Source organism: Sturnus vulgaris, chromosome 4, assembly GCF_052056855.1.
Source record: "Sturnus vulgaris isolate bStuVul1 chromosome 4, bStuVul1.hap1, whole genome shotgun sequence".
Classification (NCBI taxonomy): domain Eukaryota; kingdom Metazoa; phylum Chordata; class Aves; order Passeriformes; family Sturnidae; genus Sturnus; species Sturnus vulgaris.
Window position 1 is genome coordinate 69,592,146 of NC_142246.1, and position 18,426 is coordinate 69,610,571.

The window sequence follows — 18,426 nt, forward strand, 5'->3', positions numbered from 1 at the left end:
ACAACCTCAGAAGGTTTTCCTTTCATCTCCCATTAAAATCTCTCCCTGTGTTTGCAGAAAGTGGGTAATAATCTCTGAAGGTGAAATTGGAGAGAGGAATTCTTGGACTGTGCTTTCGGCAAAGGTTGCACAGTAAAAAAAAATTTTACAGCTTCTTCATCCAGGCTTTACTGTGTCATGAGAACATTTCTTCACTGTAATGACATTGTTACTGAAGTTCTCTGAAATTTAATAAAAGGCAATCTCTGGACTGGATTCCAGGCCTATGTATAAAGCCTGTGTATTAAAGACACAATTAGGACAAAAATGTGATTAGACAACTTAGACCCATAGGCTTACTCGTTTCCACAGTGGCAGAAGGTCGATGGGATAATTGCATTTTGGAATGAAGCACTGTATTAATCAGTGGCAGACATGAAGGCTGGTATTTGGGAGTATGTGACAACGAAAAGAAACTTTGGGGGTAGCTTCACAGGATTCTTTCAGGCATTCATATGGGAATAGTTCTGTCAAAGTTTGGCTGATTAGATATGTTGTTATTGCCAAAAAAACAGACAAAACTTTCTCACAACAGTCCTGTTTCCTTTCCATTGAATCACACAGTGTTTCAGACTAACCCTAAAAAATTGCTTTTGTCTTCTAAGTATATTTCCAGATGGAATTCCTGACAGGAAAAATCAGCAGAAGTAATGGATATGATCCTCTTTAAAATAAATTTAATTGCAGTGAGTTAATTTTTCATTTCCGCAGAGTATGACTTGATGAACAGCATAAAGGAAATTGGTGTGTGATACTATAATCCCATGTCCACTGTGGGAAAGGTACACAAAGAAAGAATTGGATACAAATTGAGAAGAAATTTTAGGGTCTATTTGAAGGTAGTTGTGGTTTAGGAAAGGAAAGGAAAATGTGACATTACAGCCAGTGTGATGGCTGCCCATTTAAAACACCATTGGAGAATTTTCCTGTTAGCAGCCAATGTCCAGGTTTGCAGAAGGTGCAGTGAGAATATGAGGAGCATGTCTGAAGCTTCTGTTAACTTCAGAAACCATGCAACTTGGTGTTGTAAAACTGCAAATAATGTGGATTTCTTTCTGGGTTCTGGCCAGAAAAGGATTGACTGACATTAACTCTTCTGCTGGGGCAAACTCTTCTCTTTCTTTGTGGAATTTGAATGTTTGCTTTTAGCGGAGCCAATTTTTAAAGCTATTTATATTTAGTTGGTGGGCAGGCAGAATAGAAGATCAAGTATAAGTATTTGGACCAAATAAAAATCAGTTGCACTGTAACTTGGTGAGAGAGATTGGGATCCTTTCAGGTTTGATTAAGAAAATGTATCCCATCTGTATTTTTTTCTGTTAAAAAAGTTTTGGAGTATGGTATGAAATATACATTAACCAATATTAATTTGTTTGCAGTAAGTTTATATCTGTTTTCACTTAAAATTTTCTTGCAGTGATAACTTCCTCTGGATCTGCCTGACAAATAGATTTAGCTCTCATTTCAGCAAAGTCTGTTCCCAATGGCTGTGGAAGCAGGCTTGCTGCAGTGGCCTTGTCCTGATGATGCTCTTTTTTGGGTGTGCAGTACAGATGGGAGTTGTGCAAGCAGCTTCTGAGCCAGAAATAGTGATGACATGGAAGAGAGAGTCCAGCCTTTCTCACCCACTGTCATCCTGAGGCTGCCAGTGGTGAATAATCATCCCTAGCACTCTTAAGAATGAGAAAAGGAGGAGGGGTGTTTGTTCTGATCCTCTTTGTTCTTTCACTTCTGGTGGAAGCTTATTTATGAAAACTGAATAGCTGTGCCTGCATCTGCTGCAGCTTGTGCTCTGGACCCTTCTGAATTCCCAGATTCTGTAGTAGCATAACGTGCTACAGATTTCCCCCCTTTGCTCAGATACTCAGCTTTCATTAATTTAAAAACAACAAAAAAAAAAAAAACAGAGTTTAAAAAAAAAAAAGGGTTTTGCCTCTTGTGGCTACAGAGACAACCTCAAAAATATGAACCAAATGTGAGATGATGCCTGGCTGAGTCTGCGGTCACCCTCCACAGTGAGCATGTGCCAAATGAGTTGTAAAAGGAGAGGGACAGATAACTGCCTTCTCTTCATGTCACCAACTGCCACATGCTGCCCACTTGCTTTTCCTAATGGCTTTTCCCCTAAATTTAACAATCCTTGCACCCACAGTTATCCACGTTGTCTCCCACATCATCATTTGTTGTCATTTGGCTCCAAGTACGGGCACTCAACAACTACATCAACACAGCCTTTCCACCATGAAAGTGGCACAGAACAGAATTTTTTTTATTTTTTTTTTAGCTAATGAGCTAATTTTGATGCTTCTTCAAAAATGAGACTAAATCTTGAAAGCATAGGAGTCGTGCTTACAAAACTAATTTCCTGTACTGAAAATCCCTCATATTAGTTGGAAAACTTGAGGCATTTTAAAATGAGGCAATTTTTTACATAGATAAGTTGGAGTCATAGTTGGAGACTACTTGAGGAGTGATTGCTTGCAAAATAAAAAAATCTTAAGTTGTCCTTTAATTTTTCATTGTAGGTTGGAATTTATTTGGGTGATTTCATGTTTCTTTGAAGTCCTCATGGGAGTTGGATTCTTACTATAAAAGATAAACTATATATTTATGTGGTTGTAAAATTTACTTTTATAATATTGAAGCTTTGAAAAAGTTTATTTCTTGTTTAGGTTTGGGGTTTGGAAAGAAAAATTATTTAGAATGCTTGGAAAATATATAGGGAGCTTTTAATTACCATGTCCTTTCTTTTCATTACCACTTTGAAAAGATTGTACTAGGGAATTTCATATTTCCTTGTAAAAAGTTGTGTGTGAACTTGAAATTTAATTGCCTTGTAATTAAAGAGGGAAGGCTAAATTGTTTTAAATGGACTATTACCTCTAGATCTAATTAAATAAACTTCTGTGCAGTGACACGGACCAGTGGGAGCAGCAGATTTCAGCCTCAGTGTCTCGTAGCACCTGCAGAAGAGGCAGAGGAATTTGTAATGTATTTTTAGAGGAATTTGCAAATGCACTAAAAGCTAAGTGTGCTGCCCGAGTCTCCAGGTGCCCTTTACTCTGCTGGAGAAGTTATTCTTTTTGAGCAGGTGTGCATAAATGGCCACAGAAGTACCTAATTCAATAGTGTTTAGATCAGCAGGATAAATTATTAATGCCAAATTACTGCCATGTTTGTAATAATTTGGATTACTCTAAAGCTAACAATTCAGTTAAATGCATTAAAATGTATTTAAAACTTCTGTTATGTGCTTGTGTAAATCCATTTAAAGATGGAAAGTGGAAGGATATTTTTAAGTATTGAAACTTGCTAGTTAATAGCTTTTTTACTATTAAAGTATGAAAAGGTTGACATGCTATAAAAGTATTTATAACCGAGATACTTTTTTTTTCCCCCCTTTTGAATGATCCTAGGTTTTGCCAAGGAATACATTTGGAACAGATTTGTTTACAGAACTGCCAGAAATGTAATAAATTAGAACAATCCATGTTGGAGCTCCCATTGGGTTGAAAGGGATGTGTTGTAAGAAAAATTTTAACAATGCAAGAAGCAGGGTCGTGGGACTGCAAGTTCTGTCTACTGCAACTTCTGTTTTGCTGAGCTTAAGTAGTTCATGGGAATGCATCTGAAACAAAATGAGCTTTCACTTAATATTTTGGTGCTTCTTGTCCATGAAAGTGACTTATTGTATGGGGCAGGGTTGAAAAGCAAGTTTGCAGGAGCTTTGTTTGGAAATGTAAAATGACTTCATTTAAGCTGATATTTAGGAGAAAAAAAAACATAGCTTTGTTTTCCTTCTTCAAGCTAGCAACAAAAAATTCAGACTTGAAAAAAATCAGTTCTATCTATAAGGCTTCTTTTGAATTATTTGCTTACTGTAGTATGGACTGATGCAGTGGTTAAAATTAACATCCTGTTTATGTCCAAAATTCTGTTATGGCAGTTTGTTAATCCCAGCCCTTAAAGGGTGTTTCATCCCTGGGATTTGTGAAGGTCTGTATGAGTGTAGTGTGCTTTTTGCTATCCAAGTTTACTTTCAGATGCAATATATAGGATCTCATTAACAAATATTGTATGGAAATACTGCAGAAAAGAAAAAAAGGAAAAAGAAGTAATTTTTGGCTTCCATAAATATGCAGCTAATCAAATAGTTTAAAACTGCTCTGAAGCCTTCTGAAATGTATTTACTTCTGAAGTAAATAAATAAGTCTGAAGTGCTTAGATATTTGGCATATCTCAGATCAGGGTAATTTTTTTAGCTCTAGTATGGAAGTAATCAGACCATCTTAGAATGTTTTGTGTTGGAAGAAACCTTAAAGACCATCTCATTCCAACCCCCTGCCATGGGCAGGGACACCTTCCATTATCCCAGGTTATTCAAAGCCCCATCCAGACTTTAACACTTCCAGGAATGGAGCATCCACAGCTTCTTTTGGCACTGATACCTCATTTAAAGGGAAAAAAATGCCAAATACACAAACCTTCTCTTTTTTTACTTTTTTATTTGGAGGACTTAGGTTTGGGTTTATTTGTTCACTTTCCCACCCATTTTGGGAAGCAAAATGAAAACTGTTTTTCAAAGAACGCTTGCAAGGCAAGCAAGAGTCTTTTGTTTTTGAAGCAGAGATACAGAGACTGAGACAGAGGCGCTTGAGTTATCACTGCAAGTTTTCCTGAGAAGGCTGGGAGTCAGGGGAGGTGAAGTGTAATCATTAGTCAGGCAACACTGAACATCAGCTGAAATCTCAGGGTTGCTGTTGTGCCAGTCCATCAGGGGTTTTCTTGTAACAGGGAAATGAAACCCACCACTGAAACAACACTTGAGCGATGCAAAAATAAAAACAGCTTGCATTTGCAGGTATATATCGGAAGGCAGGATGTGGGCATGGGATTAATGTGAGAGCTTTGGGGGTTTTGTGAGCAGGGTCACTTAGGTCTAAGGACATAGAGAATGAGTTTGCAGAGCTCCCTGCCTGTTCTTGTTCAGCCAAGAGACAGGGACAGATCTTTATGAGGCAGTTCAAAGGAAGGTGAGTGAGCAGGATGGTTGTTTTTGCTCCACATTGAGCAGAAACAGAGCTGTTCCCTCTGCACACACGAGCCAGGCAAAGGGACACTTGTCTCTAATTACAGCTCCTTGTATGCATGTGACTGTGAGTTCATGAACCGAGCAATGCCCTGGCTTTGGTGTTATTTTTTCATTTCTGTATCTTCTGAAGGATCCTGACCTAGAAACAGCCTTTCACTTCAAGTGGGGGCTTGGGATCTGCAGAATCACAGGGCACTGTCTGTTCTTACTCAGCAAAGTTTTTTATTTGGGTTGTGTGCAAGAATTAAGGGCTTCACAGAGTTGCATACAGAATATTTTAATAAAATACATAGTAAAGCAATGGATTATGCCATTGTACACGTTAGGACATTACTTGAATTTGTGGCACATTATGGTGGATAAAGCTGGTTCTGTGCTTTAATTTAGAGCCTAAAAGAAGAAGAAGAAAAAAAAAGAGCCTCTGGAATGGAGAAAGAAAATAATCTTTCTCCTGGGCTTCTCATTCAAGAATCTTCAAGTAGTCAATCTTATTTGTGTAGTCTTTTCCTCTGAAGTGACTATACAAAAGTGTCCTCTCCAGTAATTTCATTTTGTGGAGAAGCATGATTTTGTTTTAGGTATTCTATTGGTTCAGTCATGTTTGTAGTGCTTCCATAATTACTAAGGGAAGCAGATATATTTTAGTATCACTTCCATAGTTGGCCTCTCTGTTCTCATCTGTGGTGTTTGTACAGTGCTCATGTAGACCAAACAATTAAAAGAGTGACCTTACCAGGACATTCAGAACCTCTGCTGAAGCCTCTGGGGAGCTAAAACCACAGCTCTGTTACCAGCCTGAATTTACCATCAGAACAACCTCACCGACTGAGCAGTTTAAGCCACAGAGTGTTTAAATACAATAAAAACACAGATCTAGAAGCAGCATCCTTCAGAGGCTCACTTAAAATGATTTTTTTTTTTTTTTTTCCCCGTGGAGATGGAGCCAGAACTGAACACATAGATCTATCTTCAGTATAATTTCGAGTTTAGTAACTTAGCTTTGGTTTGAAGAGCAGAGTGGTTTTGTGTCTGACTAGCTGAGCTGGCTGTAAGGAAGGGATCAGAGCCTGTCCCTGGAGAAGTGAGGTGCAGTTCTGGCAGTCACTGAAGCTGCTGCGCCCGTGACCTCTGTGGTTTTCCCGTGACTTCCGCAAGAGCGGCGTTCAAACAACGCGGCGTGTCATTAATCGGGGAGGGTAGGTCCTCATCAAGTGCTTACCTTGGCCCTAGCAGAGCAAATGTTTGAAATGGCAGAGGCAGCCCTGTATCCACACGGCTCTGCCTTGGTTCAGCTCCGCTCCTGAGAAGCCTTAGGGCTGCTAAGGCAGTGCAGGGAACTTCCTGGCACGTGCTGCCTGGAACGGTGTCACTTTCCTCCAGTGGGGAGGGGAGGATGCGCTCTGTGTGCATGGAATAATGTCCCTTTTTCCTCTAAAGAGTAAACAGGCTGGAATAACAATGAGATCATACCACTGCCAGAGAGCCTATGTCTTTATACAGTGAGTCACCTACCAGAAAACCAGGGTGTTTCTCTAGAACTCAGTCCTCACTTGCAAAAAGTAGGTAATTTTCAGTGTGCAGAGGTCTGAAGATGTTTAAAACTATTTTTGAGTGTCTCCTGTATCATAAAAGCTTTTTAAAGAAACTGTGGTGGTCAAGTTAGTGATTTATATACATTTAATCATGCATATGCAGCAGGTGTAACAGGTGTCTTCTGTAATTTAATAAACATAGTAATTGTCTTAATCTAACTAGCTCAAAATTACTTAGAATTCTGTTGTTAACCACACTGGAGAAGGGATTATTCCTTTAATAATATAATAATACTTAATAATCTTATTTTGGTTGCAGTCTTGATGGTTTTGCTTAGGTGTTTAGTATTGTCCAAGGCAGACGCACAATGCCTAATTCAGAGTGATTTTCAATATTATTTTTGTTAATAGCACATATTTTTTTCTTATAGTAGATGATGATAACAGTACATCTAATTATCAAAAATTTTCTGCTACTATAATTAATTTATATTCACTGTGTTTACAGGTGAAAATATTTTGTTGTGGGTGTTCCCCACCCAAAAATATCTTGACTTTTATTTACTCTTCTTTCAACACTGTGTTAAGCAGAACTGGATCAGCAATAATTGCAACTTTCTCCCCTCTCAACAGGTTTTCGAAAAATAAGTCTGGACGACCTCCGAAAGGCTTATATTGTGAAAGATGTGCAGCAATATATCCTGCATCGTTTGGACCAGGAAGAAGCCCTGAGACAACACCTCACAAAAGAAACAGCAGAAATGCTGAATCAGCTTCACATCAAAAGCAGCGGTTGCTTTTTATATCTGGAACGTGTCTTAGATGGAGTTGTGGAGAATTTTATCATGTTACGGGAGATCCGTGATATTCCAGGAACATTAAATGGCCTCTACCTTTGGCTCTGCCAGAGACTTTTTGTGAGAAAACAGTTTGCAAAGGTCCAGCCCATCCTTAATGTAATTCTTGCAGCCTGCAGGCCCTTGACCACCACGGAATTGTATCATGCGGTGTGGACCAAAAACATGACGCTGACCATGGAGGACTTTCAACGCAAATTGGATGTCCTGTCCAAAGTCCTCATCGATGGCCTTGGAAATACAAAAATCTTGTTTCATTACAGTTTTGCAGAGTGGTTGCTGGACGTAAAGCACTGCACACAGAAATACTTGTGTAATGCTGCAGAGGGACACAGAATGCTGGCGATGAGTTACACCTGCCGGGCAAAGGATTTAACGCCGTTAGAAGCTCAAGAGTTTGCGTTGCATCTCATTAATTCTAACTTGCAGCTGGAGACGTCAGAGCTGGCTTTGTGGATGATATGGAATGGCACACCTGTCAAAGACTCCCTGTCAACCTTAATTCCTAAAGAGCAAGAGGTGTTACAGCTGCTGGTAAAGGCCGGTGCTCACGTCAACAGCGAAGACGACCGCACGTCTTGCATCGTCCGGCAGGCCCTGGAGAGGGAGGACTCCATCCGCACCTTGCTGGACAACGGGGCGTCCGTCAACCAGTGCGACTCCAACGGGAGGACGCTGCTGGCCAACGCGGCATACAGCGGCAACCTCGACGTGGTCAACCTGCTGGTGTCGAGGGGAGCGGACCTGGAGATCGAAGACGCCCACGGGCAAACAGCGCTGACCTTGGCTTCCCGGCAGGGCCACACCAAGGTGGTGAACTGCCTCATCGGCTGCGGGGCCAACGTCAACCACACGGACCACGATGGCTGGACGGCGCTGCGCTCGGCGGCGTGGGGCGGGCACACCGAGGTGGTGTCCGCGCTGCTCTACGCCGGCGTCAAGGTGGACTGCGCGGATGCAGACAGCCGCACGGCGCTGAGAGCCGCCGCCTGGGGAGGCCACGAAGACATCGTGCTGAACCTGCTCCAGCACGGGGCCGAAGTCAACAAGGCTGACAACGAGGGCAGAACGGCTCTGATCGCCGCCGCCTACATGGGGCACAAGGAGATCGTGGAGCACCTGCTGGACCACGGTGCGGAGGTGAACCACGAGGACGTGGACGGCAGGACGGCGCTGTCGGTGGCTGCGCTCTGCGTGCCGGCCAGCAAGGGCCACGCCTCGGTGGTCAGCCTGCTCATCGACCGTGGTGCTGAAGTCGACCACTGTGACAAGGACGGCATGACTCCGCTGCTGGTAGCCGCCTATGAGGGACACGTGGATGTGGTTGATCTGCTGCTGGAAGGAGGAGCTGATGTTGACCACACGGACAACAACGGCCGGACGCCGCTTCTGGCGGCAGCCTCCATGGGCCACGCCTCGGTTGTGAATACTCTCTTGTTTTGGGGTGCAGCTGTCGACAGCATTGACAGTGAAGGGAGAACAGTGCTGAGCATAGCGTCTGCACAGGGCAATGTTGAAGTAGTACGGACTCTGCTGGACAGGGGGCTCGATGAAAATCACAGAGACGATGCAGGCTGGACACCTTTGCACATGGCAGCTTTTGAAGGTCACAGGTTGATCTGTGAAGCTCTTATAGAACAAGGTGCTAGAACAAATGAAATTGATAACGATGGACGGATACCTTTCATATTAGCTGCGCAGGAAGGTCACTATGATTGTGTGCAGATGTTACTGGAAAATAAATCCAACATTGATCAGAGAGGCTACGATGGGAGAAATGCTCTCCGGGTTGCTGCCTTGGAAGGTCACAGAGATATAGTTGAGCTACTGCTCAGCCACGGGGCAGATGTGAACTACAAAGACGCTGATGGCCGGCCGACGCTTTATATCCTAGCATTAGAAAACCAGCTTACAATGGCTGAGTATTTTTTAGAAAACGGTGCAAACGTCGAAGCAAGCGATGCTGAAGGAAGAACAGCACTCCATGTTTCCTGCTGGCAGGGCCATTTGGAGATGGTGCAGGTGCTGATAACTTACCATGCCGATGTGAATGCTGCAGATAACGAGAAGAGATCTGCTTTGCAGTCTGCTGCATGGCAAGGCCACGTGAAGGTCGTGCAGCTCCTCATCGAGCACGGTGCTCTGGTTGACCACACGTGCAATCAAGGTGCTACTGGACTCTGCATTGCAGCCCAAGAGGGGCACATCGACGTTGTCCAGATATTACTGGAGCATGGTGCTGATCCCAATCACGCCGACCAATTTGGGCGCACCGCTATGCGGGTGGCAGCCAAAAATGGACACTCCCAGATTATTAAATTACTGGAAAAATATGGTGCATCGACCCTGAATGGTTGCACTCCGTCTCCAGTCCACACAATGGAGCAGAAACCCTTACAATCAGTCTCCTCTAAAATGCAGTCCTTAACCATGAAGTCCAATAGTTCGGGGAGTACTGGGGGAGACATGCAGCCTGGAATGCGGGGATTATCCAACGGGCCTGCACACGCCTTCAGTTCTCCTTCAGAGTCCCCCGATTCCACGGTTGACCGTCAAAAGTCATCTTTATCCAACAATTCCCTGAAAAGCTCCAAAAATTCTTCTCTCCGCACCACGTCCTCGACAGCCACGGCTCAGACGGTGCCCATTGACAGTTTCCACAGCCTGTCCTTCACAGAGCAAATCCAGCAGCATTCCCTGCCACGCAGCAGAAGCAGGCAGTCCATTGTTTCCCCTTCTTCCACAACTCATTCCCTGAGTCAAAATCACAATTCACCGAGTAGCGAGTTTGAATGGAGCCAAGTAAAACCTAGTTTGAAGTCAACTAAAGCGAACAAAGGGGGCAAAACAGACAACTCCAGCAAGTCTGGGTCAGCTGGAAAAAAAATAAAGCAGAGTAGTTCCTCCCAACCCAAAGTGCTAGAGTATGAAATGACTCAGTTTGATAAACGAGTACCCATTGCCAAATCTGGCACAAGCATGCCACTGAAATCAATGCCGCCGGAGCCACAGTGCAAAATTTTGGTCCCTCCAGCTCAGCAAGAAGTTGGTCGATCTCAGCAGCAGTTCCTGATTCACCAACAGAGTGGGGAGCAGAAGAAGAGAAATGGCATTATGACAAACCCGAATTACCATCTTCAGAGCAATCAGGTTTTTCTGGGCAGGGTTTCTGTCCCACGAACGGTGCAGGACAGGGGGCATCAGGATGTGCTGGAAGGCTACCCCTCAGCAGAGACAGAACTCAGCCTTAAGCAAGCCTTAAAACTTCAGATTGAAGCTGGCGACCCAAGCTTCAACTACAAGAAGGAAACACCATTGTAAAAGGTAACTTATCCAGTCACAAAGTGAACCAAATGCCTGCATTTCATTTAAAATATGCTAAAATTGCATTTTATTATCATTTGCCATCATAATTGCTTATGTGATGGATGTTAAAGTCTTAACCTGGCAAGTATTTCCTTCACTGTCATTTAAAAGCACCAGCCATAGAGGAATTGGACCACTGTCATGTTGTCTGTTGAATTCAGTTGCTCAAATTGTGCCCCACTGTCTTTGATAAGTGAGTTTCACGTGGCATTGATTTGGGATTTCATTTTCAAACGTAAGGACAGATGAGAATTTCAGATACAATCTTTATTTCATTATTTACAAAAATGGTCCTCAGAAAGTTTCTGAAGGTTCTTACATAAGTTATAGGCAACCACTTTTCTGAATGTGGATTTCAAGGGTGAAGCTTAAGTCTAAAATATTATTCTAAAGCTTTGATTTTATATTTCTGTTACTGTAAAGGTAATCCTCCTATAAAAGAGGTGGCTTTTCTCAGTGCAAGATTATAATCTATGTTATGGTACCAATTTTCTGACCATTCTGTCTGTTCTTAAAAACATGGAGGTCATTATTTAGATATCTCACCTCCTCTCCGAAACTGAATTTTTAGCTGAAAAAGTAATTATAAGTCTCTTTTTCTGGCATGAATTGTCAGTATGTCAGCTGAAATAGTTCTATTTTTCTCCCTTTTCCTGTTGAGATGCATGTTTTTCAGGGTATTTGGAATGTGTTAATATGCTTTCTGTTGGTATTTCAGAGAAGCAGCATCTGTATGAAATGTGTGCCCACCTCTTACTGCTTGCTCGCTTATTTTTGTAAACTTTTTTTTGTGTGTGTGTGAATGGGGCATTTTGGACAGCTCAGGCTGCTGCTCCTTAGAACAAGAATGTTCTTGCCAGTTGTGACTCAGTTCTGCTGCAGGTCATTGAAGACAGCTTGTTTCTAGGACAGTTGCAGGTGGTGCAGAATCCACACATGGAACGTTTTCAGCTGTCAAAAACACATAAACAGGCGTTTTCCCAAAATGTCCTGGAAACTGATTTTGATAGAATACATCTGTTGATGTAGCTGAGATCCCTGGAGAATTGCAGAGCAGTGGAATATTTTGCAGGACCCTCTTGGGTTGGCATTTTGGTTCAATAAAAAAGCTTGAAACAACAAAGTGTTTCAAAAACGTCTGCACTAGAGTATGCACATTTGAAAAATGTAAATTTTACCAAAAGATCAGATGAGCTGTGGGGCAGGACAGCAGGAACAGGCAGAGAGGAATCATCAGCTGGGGGAGAAAAATCCTTAAATCTTCATAAAAGTTACGAGGACTTCAGATTCCCACAGTAGTACATCATGCTCAGACAGGATTAGAATTTATTTGTCTTTTTTTTCCTGCTTCCATAAAACTTTAAAATGTATAATTAAGGATTGTATTTCCTAACTCTTACGTGCCTGCACCTGATGTTCATCGCTTGCTTTCATGTTATACTTTATTATAAATCCATTGTATGGTTCTGACGTAGAATGTGTTCATCTGACCTGACCTGTCATCAAAAGACTAGTTTTGGTGAATTTTTCCATCTTTTTTGATTTTAAAATATGAACAGAATATAAAGAAATCTGAACATTGCACATATAATACTGAAATTTGGCTTTGCTTTATCTGGAACAAATGGCGTGTTGCTGAAAATTCAGGGTTTCTCTCAGTTCTTGATTATGCAAATGGCTAAAAAAATGAGGTGTGGATAACCAAATGGTTCCTTTTGCTTTTCTCTTAACACTTGCCAGAGTGTCGCTTTAAAGATGGGAATTTAGAACAAATCTGTGTGGAGTATGAATTGCTTGGCACAGGCTGTAATTCACCTCCTGTTTTGCCAAATCTCAAGCAGAAGAAATGGTAATTTCTCTGACCGGTGGATAAATGAGTCACCTGTGGGGAATCAGATGAGAAATACTCTGTGGGAGCGCTGCAGGAATGGCTTTTCTTTCCCTGGCTGCTGCTTCCCAGCCTATCCAGGAAGCTCTCCTGTTGTGGGGACCTGCTTGGGATGACAGAGGGCACAGGGAATCAATCACAGGACTGGGGTTAGGCAGGAAACACTTTTCCTCACCAGCCTGTTGTTGTGTGCTTTTGACTTTAATTAGGGAAGATACAGCTCAATTTCTGACAGTGTGGTTTGTGTTGCAGACTATTTCAAAGCTTAATATTTTCATTTTATACTTCCAGGCCAATTCCATGATGCTGTGAACAGAAGCGCTTCTGCTCCCGATGATTTATCAGCTGGCTGGGATGAAAGCAAACAATTGCTTGTTTAGTCCACCTAGAAATTCAAGAATGTGATTCCTACAGTACAGTTACCTTAATTACTGTAACGTGCCTACATTTTCAGGCTGCCTTCTCAGTATAACCCTCTGTGCTTCGAAATTTTATTTTGTGTACTTTGTATTTAATACACAGAATGAGCACTTTTTTTAATTGCAGAAAGATATATGCTGTATTTCCCTGACCACAGCTGAAAATGGTAAGAACCAGGAATTCTGACTTCCTATTCCAGATCGCTTGGTAGAGGTGCATGTGCCACAGTGAACTGTGTTATGGAAAAAAAAGGCAGTGCTTTTTGTATTTATTTTTCTGTGGCTAAACAAAATAAGCAACGAGTTTGTCACATTTGCATTGTTGTCATGTATTGTCAGTTTCCCATGTACTTCAAAAGGTTCCCTCCAGAATTACAAGTCTTGTAACAGTATTTTATAAATACTGTACTTGTGCGTTCTGTCTGTGTAATTGCTGTTCAGTGGTGGCAAAGAAGTCGGACTGCAACCACCTGCAGTGTCTTTGGAATTTCTAAGAGGCAAAAATCTACTCTCTGGTACTACAGCACCAAATCTGGATGGCAGACTGGGACCACTGAAAACAATAGGCAAATTTTGGACACTTGGTCTTCAATAGCCTCTGTTACTGCTACGGTGAAGAGGTAACTAATATGGGTATGTCCGAGGTGCTAAAAGGTCTGATCCTGCTTTCTTGTATATCTCTATACATTAGAAACAGCTCTTTCTCTTTTCCAAGGTGTAAAGGACTATTTTTGGGAATGTCAGTAAAGCAAACCATGGAAAATGCAGACCCTTGGTGAGTGAGGCTGAGAGAATATGCAGCGAGGGTGCAGTGGAAAAGCACAGCGACAGCGTTGCCTGGGGAGTACAGAGATTACTGAGTTAGCCCTGTCCTGAGACAAAAACTCCTTAAAGCACAAACTTGTATGAATGTGGCCACTGCTTCACGGGGATTAGGTGGAGGCAGCGTGTCTCTGTACCTGGAGCATGGTGAATCAGCAGTTGGGAGAATCCATCTCTGGATAATGGGAAGCTGCTTTCCTGCTCCTACAGCAAAAATGTTTTACTTGTATGAAAGAGAGCAAAGTCAAGGTCGTTGTTGTGAAAGTGAGCAGTGTGAGTTTTTCCTTTGAATGTGCACATCTTACTTGCAAGTGATAAAAGGAAACAAGTGGGTTCTTTTCTCCTACAAATGCAAGCTATATTCTACTATTCACCATTACACAGCCTTGCTCTTTAGAAAATAAGCCTATTTTTGTATGCAAGTATTTCTTCTAAAGGCTTGGGTTTCATCTTTTTCATACTCTAATTCTGATCATTCCAGAAATAAGATGATAGAGAGCTGAGGTTATTTTTCATAGATGACTAATTAGATCCTTAAACTTTGATGAATGGCCCCTGGATGTAGATGAAGTGCATATTCTGAGGCACTAAAGGGCTCCATGTCTGGTTATTATAATCAACCATCATCCAAAATTTTTTTTTTTTTTTTTGTTAATCTTGAACCTCCATTCTTATTTGCTATTTCCTAAATGTAAAAAAGAATCTTTTATGGTCAGGCATTCAGCATATAGCAAAATTAGATGTTAGAAGCTGACACACGGCAGTATGGATTATTCTGAATGTTTCATGTATTGAATTTCTTGTCCCCGTGGGACAATTATAAAATAAACATAACAGGAGTCTGGCAGAATGGCCTTAAGAGGGTTAGTGGTTTAAAAAAGAGAAAGTACCAAAATGTTCTCAGCAAACTTGTTCCAAACCTCAAGAATAGTATGTTTGCAACACTGTGCAAGGATACGACTTTGCTTAGTGATTAGATGTATGTTTTGTTCTGTGGAAAGGGATCCCTGAATGCCAACATTTTTTCTACTGACCTTGACTGTCATTGGGATTATATTTATTTAATTTTATTGTGTTGTTATTAATTGCACCTTGTGGACAGAGGACGTAAAAATATGGCCAGTTTCACAAGGGGCCACAACTTACAGGTAGTCTGGTGGGTTTTGTGTGAATAGTATTTACATTTGAAACAGTCACTGGGGAAACCCTCTCTCCACATCAGCAGAAAGTAGTAGACCTGTCAAAAACGTGTTCAGATTGACAATTCTGCCACATTTTGAATATCCCTTTGGAATGGGGCACGAGTTGCTTTAAATCATCTGTTTTCTCAGAAGGTCTGTGTAATTCCACATTGCTGTTGCGTGTGATTTGTAGCATCACCGTTTGTGAGGGGTTTGTGTGCCAAGCAAAGTTCTGTTCCCCCAGAGTTCCCTCTGCTCTGCCCTTTCCCGTCTGTAAATGGAGTGGAGGTGAGCACAGGGGTGTAGCTGTGACTCAGCACAGCTCCTTCTGCCAGGGCAGCAGTTCTCACCACCCAAAAAAACCTCAATAAAACAGGAATCCTGTTTTCTCTTCGTCCCATTTCGCTGGTTCTTCCAAGGTCATCTCCACAAGACATCCAAAATTCCTGATGGCAGAGCTGGGGAATAAGACTGTTTTGTGGACATGGATATCAATACTGTGTGCATGTGGAAAAACTCATCTGGAGAGAAATGCATTAAGAGATACCGAGGCACAATTGATGCATTTTTCTCTTCTCTGTGATCAGTATTGAAAACATTACCATTTCTTTAAACTAAAAAGGTGTTTTCCCTCCTCAGTTACTCTGCTATGCAAATGTCTGTTATGCTTAATATTCCCCATCTGAACTCCTCAGTTAACTTGGTTTGCAGATAGACTGTTTTTTCCTGGAGTGGGTTGTAAATAGCCTTTAATGTACATTGAATGAATTTCACATTGTAAAATTTTTATTTTATTCCTTGTATTATATTAAGCGAAAATCCCTGTGTATATTAAAGTGCATAATAAATATATTTGCTTTTCAGCAGACATCTAACTGTTTTAATTTTTCTACCTCATTTCCTGGGACATTTCAGGAAAAGGTTATTCAACTTGATTAACTTTCATGTAGTACTAAATGAAGCATGATGTGTGTGTCCAGTAAACAGCCCAGGCTAGCAAACCTCAGACCCTGGCATTAATTCCTGTGGCTTTGAGCATTTACAGGAGAAGATTTGCTGCATGTCCTTCTGTTTAAAATGACCATTATATACTGTAAATACCATGAGGCCAAATAAATTCACTATTTCAGTTGCTGGAAGTTCTTTACAATTTCAGATGGGTTTTGTTAATTATTGCCTTGATGAGTGTTTCTCTGTAGTATTTTCAGCTTAAACAAAAGCTCTCTTACTGATGGTGGGTACTTGTTTTTCTTGAATGTGGTATTAGAAAAGGTAGGGGAGAGAAGTGTTCTGGTCCTTGCAATAATACCCTTTGGCCCTGTGATCTTGCCTCACTTTTTCAGATCATAAAGCCACCTTGATTTCTCTGCAGAGGGTTTTTGAGTGTGAAGGAGGAGTTTGGCTGTGCCTTCTGCAAATGATGCTTCAGGTTTACCCCCCAGGTATTCTGCTTCACATAGATTCCAGCAGCTGGTACACATGGCTCGACTGATTCCTAAGATTAGGAAAAATTGTCATTATCTGCTTGTTTTCTGTGGATTTCTGTTGTTTCTCACAGCAATTATTGACCCTCTTAACAAGTTCTCCATCTGAAATAACAAAGTACAAGATGCATTAATTCAGTGGCTATTTTTCATTGAAGCAAAGAATTTTCACTGAATTAATCTTTGAATAAGTTCTATTACATTCCAGAGACAAACATTTTCTTCAGATAAGTACTGTAATACTATTCAAATAAAATTATTCCATGCCTGTTTTAAATCTCTTATTCTATGCAATATACACAATCACATTAAATAATGCTCCACATCTTCTGTGAGATCTCTGCAGCATTTTTGCTTGTGTATTACATATGTTTTCCAAAAGAAAGCTGAGATTGGTTGGCACAGTGAACTAAAGCCTTTCAGTTGGAGGCCCTTGGAGAGACAGCAGTGAGAGTCTGGCCTTGATCTAAATCCTAATCATTTTGTGCTACAAAGAGTCACAGAAACAGCCTATGGGACTGAGAAATCTAGTTGGCAAATCGTTTTCATAAAGAAGTCTCCAAATGTGCATGTAGGTAATATAAACAGATTGACCTTTAGCATTAAAATGTTACTTGCTGGTTGTGGGGACAGAGTAAGGCATTGGGATCTGGATTTTGGTGGGTTTTTTTTATTTCCCCCAATAACTTTTTTGATGTAACAACTTTTAAGCCTGCATCTCCTAGGGTGAAAAGTTTTTGTGAAATATTAAATAATAAAATTCTCTCCTCAGAGTTAAGGCTGGAGCAGAGCTCTTGTGTGCCTGTGTCTTGGTGAACATTTGGCAATCTCATAGACTTTAAAACTCAAAATTTTATCCATAAATGACAAAGAGTGGACCTTTATTATGATTTGTTCTGTCATTTTCCATTATGCTGGCTATCCAGTTCACCATTGGGTTTTCCCCAAGAACAAAACATTCTAGTCTTGCTCCAGTTTTAATTACAGTACGATAGTTCTGTTGCTGTTTTTTTCATACGGCTCTCACGAAAGGTGTTACTATTCACCAGTAAATCCCAAGGCACTTCACAGAAAACACAGGAGAAATACTGAGATGAAGACACATTGGCTCTGTCAGTCACTGAACAGGCTCAAAACAACGTCAGGAAAAGCCCCTGGGCCTCTCCCAGCACTAGGCAATTCTGCAGCCTTGAATAACCTGTTGTCTGGCATTAACTCATCTCCTGCTTTTTTTTTTTTTTCCCCAGTTGCTTTTTTTAGTTGCTTTTTGTGCATTTGCAGTGCAGCTCGCTGGAGGCTGTCCATGCAGCTGGCTGCTGGCTGCAGGAGCTGTGGCAGAGGAGTCAGCTCTGCCAGCAGATTTCTGCAGGCTTGGACCAGGGACCACCTCGCTGCATCTGATGCTGAGCAGAGTGGCACAGGGGGAGGGCTTGCCAAGCTCTCCAGTCTGGAGTTGTGCTCGTTTTTCCTGCTGCAATCAGAGCTTTAAAAAAAAAGGAGAAAAAAAAAAAAAAAGCAGGCTTATCCAGGAGCCTCGTTGACAGGTGAGAGCTTTGTGAGAGGCAGTACTGAGCATGCATGCAAGCCTTTGTGTCCCAGTGCCAGTTTTCTGCTAATGTAGCACTCTGAATTGAATGGGAGATAAAGCAGTCTGAATGTTTCTGTCTGTGCTAACATTTCACATCTCTCCTGTGCCTTGGTTAGCTGTCAGCCTGCTGACGAGTTAATGGGGGTGCCTGTTTCTGA

General features: G+C 41.6%; 1 protein-coding gene across 2 annotated transcripts in view; it reads left to right on the forward strand.

The window, feature by feature from the left end:
- The window catches only part of ANKRD50 (ankyrin repeat domain 50), a 38,616-nt gene extending 22,552 nt beyond the window's left edge, over window positions 1–16,064 (forward strand). For both annotated transcript variants that reach the window (XM_014883712.2, XM_014883713.2), the window contains 2 exons: window positions 7,297–10,844; window positions 13,066–16,064. In XM_014883712.2, coding sequence (XP_014739198.1) covers window positions 7,297–10,841 — 3,545 coding nt within the window. In that variant the 3' untranslated portion in view covers window positions 10,842–10,844; window positions 13,066–16,064. The remainder of the gene's footprint in view (window positions 1–7,296; window positions 10,845–13,065) is intronic.
- The last annotated feature ends 2,362 nt before the right edge of the window (window positions 16,065–18,426 follow it).